This window comes from Ranitomeya imitator, chromosome 7 (genome assembly GCF_032444005.1).
Source record: "Ranitomeya imitator isolate aRanImi1 chromosome 7, aRanImi1.pri, whole genome shotgun sequence".
In the NCBI taxonomy this organism is placed as follows: domain Eukaryota; kingdom Metazoa; phylum Chordata; class Amphibia; order Anura; family Dendrobatidae; genus Ranitomeya; species Ranitomeya imitator.
In genome coordinates, this window is record NC_091288.1 from 81525454 (window position 1) to 81542209 (window position 16756).

The 16756-nt window shown below is 44.5% G+C and overlaps 1 protein-coding gene across 1 annotated transcript in view; it reads right to left on the reverse strand.

The window, feature by feature from the left end:
- VPS8 (VPS8 subunit of CORVET complex) overlaps positions 1-16756 on the reverse strand; it is a 252427-nt gene that overhangs the window by 180240 nt on the left and 55431 nt on the right. The window contains exons 12-15 of the mRNA XM_069733555.1: positions 14628-14687; positions 10819-10926; positions 5742-5822; positions 5493-5663 (exon numbers count right to left, since the gene is read on the reverse strand). Coding sequence (XP_069589656.1) covers positions 5493-5663; positions 5742-5822; positions 10819-10926; positions 14628-14687 — 420 coding nt within the window. The remainder of the gene's footprint in view (positions 1-5492; positions 5664-5741; positions 5823-10818; positions 10927-14627; positions 14688-16756) is intronic.

Sequence of the window (16756 nt, forward strand, 5' to 3'; positions counted from 1 at the left end):
AGAGGCAGCCGTGGATTGCGCCTAACGCTCCCTATGCAACTCGGCACAGCCTGAGAAACTAGCTAGCCTGAAGATAGAAAATAAGCCTACCTTGCCTCAGAGAAATACCCCAAAGGAAAAGGCAGCCCCCACATGTAATGACTGTGAGTTAAGATGAAAAGACAAACGTAGAGATGAAATAGATTTAGCAAAGTGAGGCCCGACTTTCTGAACAGAGCGAGGATAGGAAAGGTAACTATGCGGTCAACACAAAACCCTACAAAAACCACGCAAAGGGGGCAAAAAGACCCTCCGTACCGAACTAACAGCACGGAGGTACACCCTCTGCGTCCCAGAGCTTCCAGTAAGCAGAAAAAAACAAATAGACAAGCTGGACAGAAAAAAACAGCAAACAAAATAGCAAAGCGGAACTTAGCTATGCAGAGCAGCAGGCCACAGGAACGATCCAGGAGGAAACAAGTCCAATACTAGAACATTGACTGGAGGCCAGGACCAAGGCACTAGGTGGAGTTAAATAGAGCAGCACCCAACGACTTCACCATATCACCTGAGGAAGGAAACTCAGAAGCCGCAGTACCTTTCCTCCACCAACGGAAGCTCACAGAGAGAATCAGCCGAAGTACCACCTGTGACCACAGGAGGGAGCTCTGCCACAGAATTCACAACAATTTATATGCCAATAATGGCATAAACTTACCATAGGGAGACAAAAAAAAAAATCAAGTGACCTCCAGACAAATTGACCCGCCCCTGCTGACAAAATGACCCGCCCCTGCTGACAAAATGACCCGCCCCTGCTGAATATTTCGGAGAAAATTGTTGTAAAGTTGGTTGTTTCTCTTTCCCACCAGCTCAGATCGGTGAGATAGTGCTATGACTGGCATGCTGTAGAATGATGCATCTGCAGCCACCTTATGCTATGTTCACACGTTGCGTTTTTGCAAAATGCAGCATGTCACTTCTTTCAGCGTTTTTCACTCATTGAAAGCAATGAGGATTATAATAAGGGGACAATATAGTCTTTCTTCAAGTAACCATGAAGATACAATGGCTTTACATACAACATTTCAGGCCCTAAGTGTATGGAGATCCACTAAAGAAACAAATGGAAAACAAAAGAACACATCTTTTATGCAATTTGAGTTTACCTCCTTCAGTTTCTAAAAGAGTGAGAAATAATACAGATAAAAGGTTCACTTTATTTGCAGACAAAAGACATAGTTCCTTACTTGTAACGTTTTTCTCCTTCCCCCATGATGGCACCACAAAGAGAATTGCAGAGAATGTATCATTAGGGAGGGACCACCGCTTCCAGGACCCTTATACCAAAAGTAAGGTCTGAAGAAGAAGCTAGGTCCAGCAGATAGTGATTGAAGAATGTAAAGGGGGAAGACCACGTAGCGTCTCTACATATCTGCTCAATTGAGGCACTAGCTCTTTCTGCCCAGAAGGCTGACACTGCCCTTGTCGACTGAGCGGCCACCCCACGTGAGGAGTATGATAGGGTGATGGCGTCCCTTATCCATCTCGCCAACGTGCCCATAGAAGATTTTTGCCCCTTTCGAGGTCCCTGAAAGCACTCAAAGATAGACCTATCCTGCCTACACTCTCATGTGGCCACTAGGTATTGGATTAGGCAACTTCTGACATCTAATGTATGAAATACTCTCTCTTCTTTGTTCTTGGGATTGGGACAAAAGGAAGGGAGGGAGGTCTCCTGAGATCTATGGAAATGCGACACCACTTTTAGTAGGTAGGCTGGGTCAGTTTTAAGAATAAAGGTACCGTCACATTAAGCGACGCTGCAGCGATATAGACAACGATGCCGATCGCTGCAGCGTCGCTGTTTAGTCGTTGTGTGGTCGCTGGAGAGCTGTCACACAGACAGCTCTCCAGCGACCAACGATGCCGAAGTCCCCGGGTAACCAGGGTAAACATCGGGTTACTAAGCGCAGGGCCGCGCTTAGTAACCCGATGTTTACCCTGGTTACCATTGTAAATGTAAAAAAAAAAAAACCACTACATACTTACATTCCGGTGTCTGTCGCGTCCCCTGGCGTCAGCTTCCCTGCACTGTGTAAGTGCCGGCCATAAAGCAGAGCGGTGACGTCACCGTTGTGCTCTGCTTTACGGCCGGCGCTGGCACAGTGCAGGGAAGCTCACGCCGGGGGACGCGACAGACACCGGAATGTAAGTATGTAGTGTTTTTTTTTTTTTACATTTACAATGGTAACCAGGGAAAATATCAGGTCACTGAGCGCGGCCCTGCACTTAGTAACCCGATGTTTACCCTGGTTACAAGTGAAGACATCGCTGGATCGGCGTCACACACGCCGATTCAGCGATGTCAGCGGGTGATCCAGCGACGAAATAAAGTTCTGGACTTCTAGCTCCGACCAGCGATCTCACAGCAGGATCCTGATCACTGCTGCGTGTCAAACACAACGATATCGCTATCCAGGACGCTGCAACGTCACGTCACGGATCGCTATCGTTATCGTTCTAAAGTTGCTCAGTGTGAAGGTACCTTAACCCTATCCTCCAAGATGTGTATGAAGGGAGGGCAAGCAGATAAAAAACTTGGATGTCACTGACCCTGGAAGCTGACGTGAGAGCTACTAAAAGTGATATGTCTTAAGGGACAGGATTCTTAGCAAAGCCTTTGCCAGAGGTTCGAAAGGAGGTTTGGTAGGGTTGTAAGGACCAAGTTTAAATCCCAAGGAGGGAGTATTCCGCGAGGGGATGGGTCTAGACCTGGCCGATGCCTTTATGAATCTGGATATCCACTGATTTCCTAGCCAGGTTGTGTTTGTAGAGGGCGCCTAATGCTGCGACTTGAATTTTCAAAGTGCTTGTAGCTAGGCCCTGTTTCAACCCCTTCTGTAGAAACGCTAAGATGGCTTCTAGTGGAACCCCTCCTTCTAACTTGGAACCTGAAGCTTAAAGGAACTTTCTCCATGATTTCCCATAAAGTTTGGTGGTTACAGGTTTTCTACTTTGTAGCAAAGTGGAGACTAAGTTTGGGGAAAATCCCTTATTACTCAGGAGAGCTCTCTCAAATACCAGGCTGTAATGTGTAACTTTGTTACCTGAGGATGAAGGACTGGTCCCTGGGAAAGAAGGTTCGGAAGCTCTGGAAGTACCTAGGGGTCAGAGATGGACATCATACTCAGCCAAGAAAAGCAAGTTCTCTTTGGCCAGAAGGGGGCTATTAAGATCACTTTTGCCCTGTCTTCCCGGATTTTCCTCAGAAGCTCCGGAATCAGGGCAATCGGAGGAAAAGCATAGGATAGATGGTTGACCCATAGAATCATGAAGGCATATAACGCTATGGGGTTACCTTTGGGGGCTATCAAGCAGAATGCTTCTACCTTCCTGTTCTAACCATTGGCGAATTGATCTATGGACGGACGACCCCACCTTTCTGCGACCTGATAGAACACCGATTCAGTTCCCAGTGGCCCTGTCTCAGCTGGATCTGACTCAGGAAGTTCACTCTGCGATTTTCTGTTCCTCTTATGTGCAGTGTAGATAAAGACCCCAAGTTGTCCTCAGCTAACTAAAAAACGGACCTTGTCACCTCCATGAGGGGCCGGGACCGGGTTCCTCCCTGGTGATTTAGGTATGCTACCACTACCCGGTTGTCTGAGAATACTCTTACGTGGTGTCCCAGGAGAGTGTTCAAGAATTCTAGAAGGGCGAATTTTACTGCCAATAGTTCCTTCATGTTTGAGGATACTGATCTTAGGTCCTTTGTTCAGATCTCTTGCGCTCTCTGGTAGTTCAGGTGAGCCCCCCAACCCCCGAGGTTTGCATCTGTCGTCAGAAACTGAGAGATTGAAATCATCCACGGAATGCCCCTGGTTAAGTTGTTTATCCTCATCCACCATTCTAAAGAAAGTACCTTTTCTGATGACATGGTTAAGTGCCTTTCTAAATTGCCTTTTTAGAGAGTTTCTGGCTGATAACATGTGTTGTGTTGGTCTGTGTCTGGGCCCATTGAATGGCCGGGATAGAGGCAGTCATGAAACCTAGGAGGGACATAACTTTCCGTAAGTCGTAGAGGGGAGGTCCCTTATCCAAGATATAATGGCTATGATTTTCTGAACTTTATCCATCAGAAGGCGATACTCCTGTTTCTTTGAATCTAATATGATACCCAGATGTTCCTGTACCTGGTTCGGCACGGTTTTCTTCCAGCCCTGGCCTGGGCTGCTTGCAGCGCAGGCGACGAGGTATCCGGGAGAGGCAGTATCCAGCAATGCCTCTCCCCGCACACCCTAAAGGCCCACTGACCCCAGCGGTGGCGACACAGGACATCACGCCAGCCAAGGCAGGGAACGGACTAACCGGGCATGGCATCCCACGACAATCTCTTCTGGCACCTTGCAGGTACGCCGACTGTAGGTCCCCGTCAAGGACAGGAAACCAACTGATGCAGGAGAGAGGTACCATCCCTTTTTATCTGTAGGTTTCCTGTCTTTGAAGGGCGGATCCCCTCTCTCTCCGTGGTGCCTTCATAGGGAAGGAGAAAAACACAACTAGTGTGTGAATGCATCATCTGTCCACAGGACTAGTGATAAATGTTACGTTTTCTGGGACCTAAAAAAGTCAGCTGTGTGAATGGATTAGAAAACTACAGAAGCGCCTCTAGTGCAGGTAGAACATTGATTGCGATGATGAATTGTCAGCTGTTACACTCACCTGTTAGTATGGTGCAAACCAGGCACAACACTGATCATCACATTAGAAGTCTCTATGTATTAGCTGCAGCTGTGTCCGCTGACTCCCAGGCCAACCGGCATCGGGACTAAGGAATGAGGATGTGTATTAAGAATAGTGCTGACTGGTGAGTGCTGTCACAGAGACGAGGAGCCAAAGGGTGAGGGTAATGGTTTATTTAAAGCCCTACGCTTTTCAGAGCAAATCGGGCTCCTTCATCAGGTGTGCACTGTGTGTCTCAGAGCAGATAAGGCTCCTTCATCAGGTGGACAGTATGCGTTTCAGAGCTAAAAAGGCTCCTTCATCAGGTGGATGTTACGCATTTCAGAACCGATAAGGCTCCTTCATCAGGTAGACACTGTGTTTCAGAGCCAATCAGGCTCCTTCATCAGGTGTATGTTACACATTTCAGAGCCGATCATGCTCCTTCATCAGGTGTATGTTACGTGTTTTAGAGCCAATCTGGCTCGTTCATCAGGTGGATATTATGTGTCTCGTGGCAGCACTCACCTGCCCGCAGTATGTTTGATTCACATGCTTATTCCTGTGTGAACGAAGGGTTAGTGAGTATTTGCAACCACAGCTCCATTCACTGACCTTTAACTGTCTTATAGGAGTTACAGACAGAGTTAAGTTTTATTCACTCAAGGGATTTTGGTTTCCCTGTTCTTGGGATCAGTGGAGGTCTCAACACCAAGTTCTCTACCAATCATACATATATCTTTACTATGGATATTTGATAAATGTTGTCTATGGTACAAAAATCTTACCAGCGCCTGGCTGACATTCCCCCCTGTGGCCAGAGACTTGAAGTGGCTGCTGTTATAGACAAGCTGGAAGTCAGAAATCTCCAGTGTTTCCAGTTCCTCTTGACTCTGTCTGTCGATCACATGGAGCTTTTCTGCACTGTCCAGGAGGGCCACCGTACGAGCATTAATCCACTGTGAAAAGAAAGAGCCAGTACATAAAAAAAGAGCAGCAGCTGTCGATGATCCAGCAGGTGGCTGCAGAATACTCACCGTGAAGTTGATGAGATCATAGTGCAGATGGAGCTGCTTTTGCTTGTTTATATGGATTGCTCCGGATTCATCCCTCTTCACCTGGAGATACAGGATTTCTGTTAATGATCCACTAATATATCGTACACTGCACTAACAATGAAGCTTTGTTATAGCTCTACATGAACTACAGAATACAGTGCTAAATGCTACAGAACAAAATATGCCACGCTATACTGCAGCACGGGCAACTAATAAAGAATAATGTAGATGCTCTTGTGCACACCTGTTTCATTTGATGTGCCATGTCTGGGTCGTCCGCCATATTAAGACCCCTTCTTCCCATCATAAATGGTGCCCTAATGCAGGCTACATTTGTCATAAAGTCAGAATCTCATCACAATTGCTTTTTCTCCATTCTAATTTTAGTCAGTGACCTAGAGTTAATATCCCCTGATACAGGTACTTCTCACAAAATTAGAATATCATCAAAACGTTAATTTATTGAAGTTCTTCAATACAAAAAGTGAAACTCATATATTATATAAAGTCATTACAAACAGAGTGAAAACCCAAAAGTCATTATCTCAGTAAATTAGAAGACTTAACACCAGCTTGAAAAATTATTTTAAAATCCAAAATGTTGGCCTACTGAAATATACCTTCAGTAAATGCACTCACTGCTTGGACGAGGCTCCTTTTGCATCAATTGCTGCATCAATGCGGTGTGGCATAGAGCTGATCAGCCAGTGGCACTGCTGAGATGTTATGGAAGCCCAGGTTTCTCTGATAGCAGCTTTCAGCTCATCTGCATTGTTGAGTCTGGTGACTCTCATCTTCCTCTTGACAATACACTAGACATTGGAAATCAAAGTCCCAGAGCCTGGAGGAAGAGTGGAGAGACAGAGAATCCAAGCTGCTTAAAGTCTAGTGTGAAGTTTACACAATCAGTTATGGTTTGGGGAGCCATGTCATCTGCTGGTGTAGGTCCACTGTGTTTCATCAAGACCAAAGTCAGCGCAGCTGTCTACTTGGAAATTTTAGAGCACTTCATGATTCCCTCTGCCGACAAGCATTTTGGAGATGGCAATTTCATTCTCCAGCATGACTTGGCATCTGTCCACACTGTCAAAAGTACCAATACCTGGTTTACAAACAACAGTATCACTGTGCTTGATTGGCCAGAAGACTCGCCTGACCTTAACCCCATAGAGAATATATGGGGTATTGTCAACATGAAGATGAGACACCAGACCCAACAATGCACACGAGCTGAAGGCTGCTATCAAAGCAACCTGGGCTTCCATAACCCCTCAGCATTGCCACAGGCTGTTTGCCTCCATGACACGCCGCATTTATGCAGTAATTAAAGCAAAAGGAGCCCCGGCCAAGTATTGAGTGCATTTACTGAACATACATTTCAGTGAGCCAACATTTCGGATTTTAAAATAATTTTTCAAGCTGGTGTTATAAAGTATTCTAATTTACTGAGATAATGACTTTTGGGTTTTCATTGGCTGTAAGCCATAATCAACATTAACAGAAATAAACACTTGAAATAGATCACTGTTTGTAATGATGCTATATAATATATGAGTTTCACTTTTTGTATTGAAGAACTTAACTTTTCTATCTCGGTGTATCCTTGTGATGTAATGTATACAGCAGATTTTCAGTGTATCCCATATGTTGTATACAGCAGAGTCCCAGTCTATCCTATGTGATGTATACAACAGAGTCTCAGTGTATCCCATGTGGTGTATACAGCGCAGGGCCAGCTCCAGGTTTTTGATGGCCCCGGGCGAAAGAGTCTCAGTGGGCCCCCCCTTTAACACAAATCACGATTCATGATCGCATATAACACAGCCATGTAGTATATAACACAGCCCACGTAGTATATAACCCAGCCACGTACCATATAACACAGCCATGAAGTATATAACAGCCCACGTAGCATATAACACAGCCACGTAGTATAAAGGACAGCCCACATAGCATATAACAGCCCATATAGTATATAGCACAGCCCACGTAGTATATAACACAGCCATGTAGTATATAGCACAGACATGTAGTACACAGCACAGCCCCCCTGCCCCCAAGAATGGCCCCATAGTCCAGTACTCACTGTTATAGTTACAAAAAAACAAAAAAACACTCCTCACCTCTCAACGTGCCCGCGCTGCTCCGTGCTCCGGTCTCGGCGGCTGCCGCTGCACTGTCTGACACACAGCGAGTGCGCAATGACGTCATCGCGCACCCGAAGTGTCAGAGGCAGAGTGGGGAATGATGGGAGAGGGAGCATCAGGTGACGCTCTCAACTCCATCATTTGCTTTGAACTTTACTGGCAGACACCGGTATAGTTCAATGCGGCGGCAGGGGAGTTGGCGCTGGCGACAGGCGGCCCCCCTGCCTCACAGGGGCCCCATAGCGGCTGCGTGATGTGCCACTAGCTGAGGGCCCCTGGGGGAGCGGGGGCCCTAGGCAGCTGCCTGCCCCTAACGCTGGGTGCTGACGCCGGCCCTGCAGCAGAGTCTCATATGTGATGTACACAGTAGAATCTCAGTATCTCCTATGTTATGTATACAGCAGTCTTAGTGTCTCCTATGTGTTCTATATACAGTATCAGTGTGCTATGTGATGTATATACAGTAGTATCAGTGTATCCTATATGATGTATACAGCAGTCTAAGTGTATCCTATGTCTTGCATACAGCAGAGTCTCAGTATCTCCTTTGTGATGCAGCTTCCGCCTTTCTCACTTGCTATATATTAGCTCTCTTAAAGAAGAAATAATAGGTCATATTTATTAGACTTTCAGACAGAGCAATAACAGCGCAGCTTTCATATGTCAAGAACCAGTCTGAGAGGAAGAGCTCTTATGAAAGTGTACAATACACTAAGAGCCCAGGACTAATCTGGGGGATTAGTCACCTGGGCAAACTAGTCATACCTAATTAGCAAATTATGTCCATCAAAAGAAAAGTGTTTGCCGCTCATAGCTGTATCGCTTTGTCACTCCAGACACTCCATAAAAGTGCAAGGCTAGAGCGCCGTACTATTCTGTTGGTAATTTGGTGGCCTTAGGGAACATGACTGGTTCTCTGTAAATGAACAACCACCACTAAGAAGTATACTGTTTCTATGAATGAGAACTTGTTTCAGATCTGTCAAAGATTTGTAGCTTTCTGAACAGATTTGTCACAAAACCGGAAGGGTTTCCTGATGGCAGCAAAGTGAATGAGAATCCTGACGTCTCATGCACACGTTGCAGATTTGTGACTTGCAAATTTGGTGTACATTTGAATCTGATACATGTCAATTCTTTCAGCATTTTTGCTGTAGATTTCAATTCTACTAATGAGTGGGGACAAATCTGCACCAAAAACGCATCAAAACCACGAATATTTTAAGCAGCGGATTTCCTGCCAAGAAATGCAGAAAATACTTAGCGTGTGCACATACCCTTAGGCTATATGCACACGTTCAGGTTTTTTCACGTTTTTTTCGCATTTGTTCGCGCTAAAAACGCTATAAAAACTCATTAAAAACGCATACATTATGCATTCTATAATTTAGAATGCATTCTGCATGTTTTGTGCACAAGGATGCGTTTTTTTCGCGGAAAAAAAACGCACGCATTTGGGAAAAAACGTACAAAAAACGCGTCTAAACCGCAAAAAAAACACATGCGGATTTCTGGCAGAAATGTCTGGTTTTTGTCAGGAAAATTTCTGCAAGAAATCCTGACGTGTGCACATACCCTTAATGTTGGATACCACAGTTTCTTCTTACATTGGTTTTCGGCAGAGATACACTATGTCCCTGGTTCATAAAGGCGTTTTTGACCGTTTCTGCTCTCAAAAATCTTCAAATGTTGCAACTTGAAGTTGCACAAAAATTGTGCGACTTTTGATGTTTTTACACCAGTCTTGGCCAGCAGCGGTGCTTCTTTCAAGTGGTGTGCCTGTCTAACACTACTACCTCAGGTAAGCAATCTAGTCCTCCTGAGATGTTTTCATCCATGACTGATTCACACAGAAGAACTTTTTGTGTGTTTCTTTGTGTGAATCTGCCATAGTTTCAACTGCAATACGCACATTTGTTGGCCAGCTTTACCTATTTCAGACAGTGAAACCACTATATTTGGTCCCTCGTCTATAGTGGTTTTTCATTAGCGTATTCTTCTGTTTTGGGCTTGCTGATACCGTACATTAAAGCACCAGTCCAGCGTTTTTTATTTTTAATTGCAGCTCTGGAGTGGTGCTACTAATCTAAGTTCCATGCTCCGAGTCTTATACTTACCAGCCGTCATCTTCAACTCTTTACGGTGGATCACTCCATTGTTTACTAGGCTATCTAGAAGTCAAAGTCACAACTCACTGTAGGTCTACAGGAGCCATAACGAGCCTCTCATAGACGTATACTGAGAGCTTGTGACCGTTACCTTTGACTCCTACTCAGTCAAAGGTTGTGGTCACAAAATCCGGAGTGGCGCCAGGAACAGCTAAAGATGGCAGCTGGTAAGTAGAAGACTAGGTTCAAGGAACATAGACTTGTAGCATTACTCCAGAACTGAAAAAAAACAAAACAAAAGCGCTAGTGTTTTAAAGTGGTATTCTTATCTCTAGTGTTTATGTCATATCTATATAATATTCCATTCATTCTTAAAAGGTGAAGGTCATAGCCATGAGACCCTCATTAATTAGGAGAATGGGAGTCCAGTGATAAAATTACAGCTGCTTATTAATAATTCTCAGCTGCCACAAGCAACAATGAAGTTCAATGAACAGGTGGCCAAGCTTGCGGAGTTATTGAAAGGGCTGAGCAAGCAATTCCTTGAATCCTGGAATAAGGGATCAACATACCCCTAAAGTCTGAAGAGGTGGATCCTGTGGTTATGTCATAGATGCTTAAGATGGGAATATCCCTTTAAATGAACCTGTATCGGCTTCAAAACAGAATTGCGTGTCTTAGGCGATCATTTGTTTTATTCTGGCACGTTCTAACTTCATTAATTAAATGCAAATCATTTTTATAATTGCTCCAAGAAAAAAAGAATTCTCTGGCGTTCGTGATCCCGTACTAAGTTCTTACCAAAAGGAAATGAACTACATCGCCTCTGCAGAAGGCCAGCATGGGGTTTAAGGCCCCCTGTAGGATCACAAAGTGCCAGGCTAGGAGTGGAACGCTGGAGGGATCCATCTAGGAGATGAAAAGAAACAGTAATTAAGCAATACATAATAAACTTATTACCAGACTGCTAAATTGATTTCTGGTCCTTACAAAGCATTCGTGGTACATCAAAGATAAAGTAGTCATCTCTAGAGACAAAATAAACCTGTCCTCAACCTTACATGTGAGCTAATGAGTGTATAATTAAAGCGTGTACAATACACTGGCACAGCGGGCAGAACTTTCTGCAATCCAAAAGCCATTAAAGCGATTCTATGAATTACTTATTACTACTAGTAAAAAGAAAAACTTAGCTACAAGCTTATGTCATCGTTAATCTTCAGGAGCAAAGCTCTCCTATGCCTCGTGGCTTCCTGATTGCCATGGGGTTGTGCGCTCCTGATTGACACTTTTCATGAATGTTTGTTATCCAGGACTGTGCGTTCCCCGATGTTACAAGAAGAGGTAGCTTTGCCGCTACAGCATCAGAGACGTACAGAGGCAGAGATGCCGGCCAGATCCAGGGTCAGAGCAGTGCTTGTAAGTGCCACAACAAATAGCCTGTAAGCGCTGCAGACCGAGCTCAGACGTCACTGACAACAGATTGCAGCGGTGGTCAATAATCTAGGCAACATGCTGTAAACAATAGAATAAAAAGTTCTCCATTTTTGAGAATAGAGGGGATTTACTAGAACAATTAAATTGCAAAGTTGCAATTGAGTATCTACATGACAATGAGGATATCCCTGCTACTTAGTGATCGCTTGGATTCTGCTCTTAGGCAACTCACTAGAAGTGTTTTGGATGAATGCTCAATAGCAGGGTAGATGGGTCGGAGAGCGATCAACAGACAAAACCTAGGATGCTTCACATAAAGGGAACGCACCCCAAATAAATCCCTGTGGTACAAACATTTGATAAGTAGTTTGGCACTGGAACAACTCTAAAACAGCATCACTGTTCTACTTTACAGGCCATCCTCATCACTAGCCTCATCAATAACACCCCGTTTATCGAGAACCCTCCAGCTGATCAGCCCTGGAGTGACGGGTGTAGGTAATACGGGGCCAGAGCAAATGAGTCACAACAAGAACACGTTGGCGGCTGAGCACATTGGCAGCAACTATCCTGATCGTTGTGCCCAGCACAATAAAAAGTACCAATTAGTAATGCCATATAACCACTCACTGTAGAACAAAATCATAGAAAAGACAGCAGATGGTGAATGTACAGGACCCCTCCATTCACTGCGGTAACGGTCCCAAAGGTTACAGTGCACAGTGTGACCCCTGCATATTAGGGGGAGCACAAGATTTACTATGTCATGCATCTGCCATCAACAACAAAGTGTAGCAATTCCTTAGATATCACACAGGGAAGGAGTTCTGACAGCTTATTCTTAGAATTGTTAGACGCCATATTTTCTAAGATTCCAGAAAACGACAAAGTTCACTGATCAAGTCGAAAATACTTCCTGCTCCACTACTCACTTCTCATTACCTCGGAATGGCACAGAAGACCCTACTATATACTTTAAAGGTGTTTTCTCATCTTCAATAATGGGTAAAATAGCTTAGTGCTTGTGAAAAGCAGCCTTTAAATGTACCACGTATTTATTATGCATTGCTTATACAGTGCCAGCATATTCCCCAGCACTTTACATACAGAAGGAAGGTCATGTCCTGAGCTTGGATCCCTGCTCTTCTCTTACTGAGCACTGTATGAGATTGCTCACCTTCCTGCCCCTAACATGGCCTGATATTGGTGGGAAGTAGGAGGATCACATGGAGTGGACCTCACAGTGGGAGATGGACAACCAACTACAAGGGATCTAGATTAGTGTTTATCAACCCCAATCCTCAGACCCCCAACAGATCACAATATGGGAATATCCAATAAAGAGAACATCAGTTACTCAAGCATCAATAATTACTTATATTACTCATTTATATAGCGCCATTAACTCCACAGCACTTTACAGACACTATTGGCACAGTCCCCATAGGGCTCATAGTCTAGATTCCCTATCAGTATGTCTTTGAAATGTGGGATGAAACCGGAGAACCCGGAGGAAACCCAGGCTAACACGGGGAGAACATACAAAGTCCTTGCAGATGTTGTCCAAGGTGGGATTTGAACCCAGCAGTGCAAAGCAATAGTGTTAAATGGCTCTTAATAAAAATCCTCTCTGCTCTCAAGAATGGGGGATTCTTAATTCTAATGTGTACAGATCATCTCATAGTAGCCGATTACGTTGACTAGGGTGGTGACCGCGTGTAGAGCCTGCAAGAATCGCTCTGAAGTTGGCCGGATTCCTGGTTCCAGCAGGCTCCAGTCCCTTGTGGCGTCTAATAGCAGCAAGGAAAAGAGCGACCATGCCGTTAGTCTAACCGGTCAATCTTTAGGAGCGGACCCCCCGCCCGCCCCAGGCAAATGGAAAGCCACGATGCATTGGAGCAATTCACTCCTGAAGAAAGAAAATGAGACAAAACACTTTTATGATAATAATTAATTGTAACTGGAGAATTAATTGTGTGGAGAAGGAAGGAAGTGAGAACGGCCAAGAACATCAGTCTGGCTCAGAGGTAACGTGCACATGATCAGTCTAAACATACTGTATGAATTTAATGAAAAAGTACAACAATCCTTACACCGCAAACTAATATTTATAATAAAAGATACATAAAAGATGGTTTAATAGATGACCAATTTGAGATGTTAACAATGTATAGACAGAGACCCTGATTCCAGCGATGTGTCATTTACTGGGCTTCTTGCTGTAGTTTTGATAAAATTGCTGTTTGATCTGCAGTAGCTCTGCTAGTCCTCTCAATGACAAGCTTCTGATATGTAATCATCAAAATTGACCTCTGGCTATTAGGGCTTCTACAATTGTTTTGCCAGCTTTCTGTATACACTGTGCATAGGCATAAAGCTGCCAATCAAAAGTTCGGGTAGCATTTGATAGAGCTCATTATTGAAAAGATGAGCAAATAAAACTGTGAGGTTATCAGAACTAGAGCAAAGAGCCACATAAGCAGAGGAATCTTGGGATGGCCACTATCAGAATACGGTCAGAGCTATTCGGCAGGCTTGCCGGGTGTCAGACCCCGACCGATCAGACATTGAGGACCGATTCTAAGCATACAGTAGGTCACCAATGCTACAGTAGTGGGCTACCTCTTTAATACTCTTTTACTTAGTCTACAGCCGCTACAATCTGGTTCCTTGGCTTTTGGCATTTGTAAACCTCATTGTGAAACGTTATAATACTAAAACTTGGTACCAGGGTCAGAGTAACACCCCTGACAGAGCGAAGACCTACAAGTGCATTACTTGGGGTCAACAACTTTTTTTATGTTGTTTAATGAATGGTTGTAAATTGTTCATTAATTATCTAATTTATGTCACATGTATGTACATTGTCTTATTTTGATCAACTCATTCTTTGGGGGGGGGGTTCAGAATACTAAATACTTGTCTGGTTTTTAAAAACATCTTTAATACTCTTCTCTAGATCTTTCCATTGAAACTGCTATGTGAAGGCTCCTCGACACCGAGCCCCACCAGCAATCTAATTAAAATAAGGCCTTGGGTAATGCCCTTGTGTCGTGTTGTAATTACTGAATGTGACGTCTAATATGCCGCCTGCAAAACTCATAAGATGCTTCACTTTATGATAAAAATCTTTAATTTACTGGTATCTGGGTTAATTATAAAAGGTTACTTACCCGTCCATAGGGAAACGTCATCCACACCTTCAAAGAAGGCTTTAGACCAATCACCAGAATCTGTAGAAAGTGCACACAGGAGCATTAGGCATCAATTCTAATATCTGCAATCAAATGGTGGCATTTATACTGCTGACATACCACACATAGGTCTACACAGGGCATGGAGCAGAGGGCATGGAGCAGAGGGCATGGAGCGGAGGCTGCTAGCTGCCATACACACTGAGATATAAGCCCAGGACATTTCTGTAGGGACAGCAGTGTCGGGCTTTCCTTTCATCATACAGCTTGCTCCCCTATTATCAGTGCAGACACCTCAGTAAGAAGGGCGGACGGTGCGTATGGAGCATCTGATTGGCTCTATTCACTGTCTTTTTTTTTTAAATGCATTAAAAACAAATAAACTTCATCCCCGCCAACCAGTGCCACTAAACCCAAAGGTCCCTTATCCCTGGCAACTTTTCATTTTTGCGATTTTGATTTATCTTCCTGTTTTTTTTTTTCGAGAGTCATATTTTCATTTTTCCATCAACATAGCAGAATGAGGGCTGGTATTTTCCAGCAGGAGAAGTTGTAGTTTTGAATGACACCATTGATTTTACTATATAATGTACTGGGAAAAGGAAGAGAAAATTAACTAGAGTGAAAGTGAAAAAATGCAAAGCAAACGGGATGAGCATCTATGCCTCTTTTAATGCATCCCATTATTTTATTTTCAGACTAAGCTGCCTCAGGAAAGCGCCAGTAGACGTTTTCCTCAAGCGGCTTCTTTTGGTTGCTTCTCCGCCGGTGTCTTTGGCTCTATACTTTCGCATATACAGAGAGGCTTCCTAGCGGGTGCCACCCAACAAATGGACAGCCCACTTCTCATTCCCTATGCATGGTCCCTATGAAATATAGAAGCCTATACTCGCCTCCCGTGCCGCCACTGTTCCTGCGGTGTTGGCATTCGTGGTCCCAGGCTTCCGTGTGGTTGTGATGACACGTGAGCCCAGCGCCCAATCAGCAATGGCGTCACTGCCCGCGCCTTCATACCAATCGAACATGAAGAGGAAGTCAGAGATCAGCTGCAGCCCGGACTTCCTCTTCATGTTCAATCCGTACGAAGGTGGAGACAATGACGCTAAGGTCACGTGTCACAACAACCACACATGTGCCCCCGGACCACGACTGATGGCACCGCAGGAATGGCGCTGGCAGAACAGGTGAGTATAGGTTTGTTTGTTTTTTTATGAGAAAAGGTTGTCCTAGTGGTAGTTGTGTCATCTATTTTGCCTAGGTCTGATCCACAAAACAGATAAAATCAGGACATGCCCTGAGTCCTCTGGACTGGAAACACAGATCGCTTTGTTTTTATTTAACTGATGTCTCTAAGGATCAATGTAAGGCTACTTTCACACTAGCGTTGTGTGACGTACGTCACAATGCGTCGTTTTGGAGAAAAAACGCACCCTGCAAAGTTGCCCGCAGGATGCGTTTTTTCTCTATAGACTTGCATTAGCGATGCATTGCGACATATGGCCACACGTCGCATCCAGCGTGCGACGGATGCGTCGTGTTTTGGCGGACAGTCGGCACAAAAAAAGTTACATGTAACGTTTTTTTGTGCATCGAGTCCGCCATTTCCGACAGCGCATGCGCGGCCTTAACTCCGCCCCCTCCTCCCCGGACATTACAATGGGGCAGCGGATGCGTTGAAAAACTGCATCCGCTGCCTCCGTTGTGCTACATCAATCACACTGTCCATCGGTACGTCGGGCCGAAGCATAGCGACGGCCCCGTACCGACGCTGGTGTGAAAGTAGCCTAACTCTAAGGGGCAGTGTACTGTTCAAGAAAAAAAATGGACAGCATTAAGATATGTCATACACAAGTGTGAATGTAGCTTAAAACGACTGTTTTTTTACACACCCTGTGCAGAAAATAAATATGAGACAGTCCGCGCTCCTCACTTACAGAAAGTTATGGGCTATAACTCTTTTGAACCCAATTTGCTTTTGGGGAAATAACTTTTCTTCCCTGTCTGGAATACTTTAGCTTACATATGAGAGCTGCCGAGCCCTCCACGTTTGCTAATTTCTACATGGCAACATGCTGGAGCTGCTGCATTTCGAAAACTGGTTATTATGT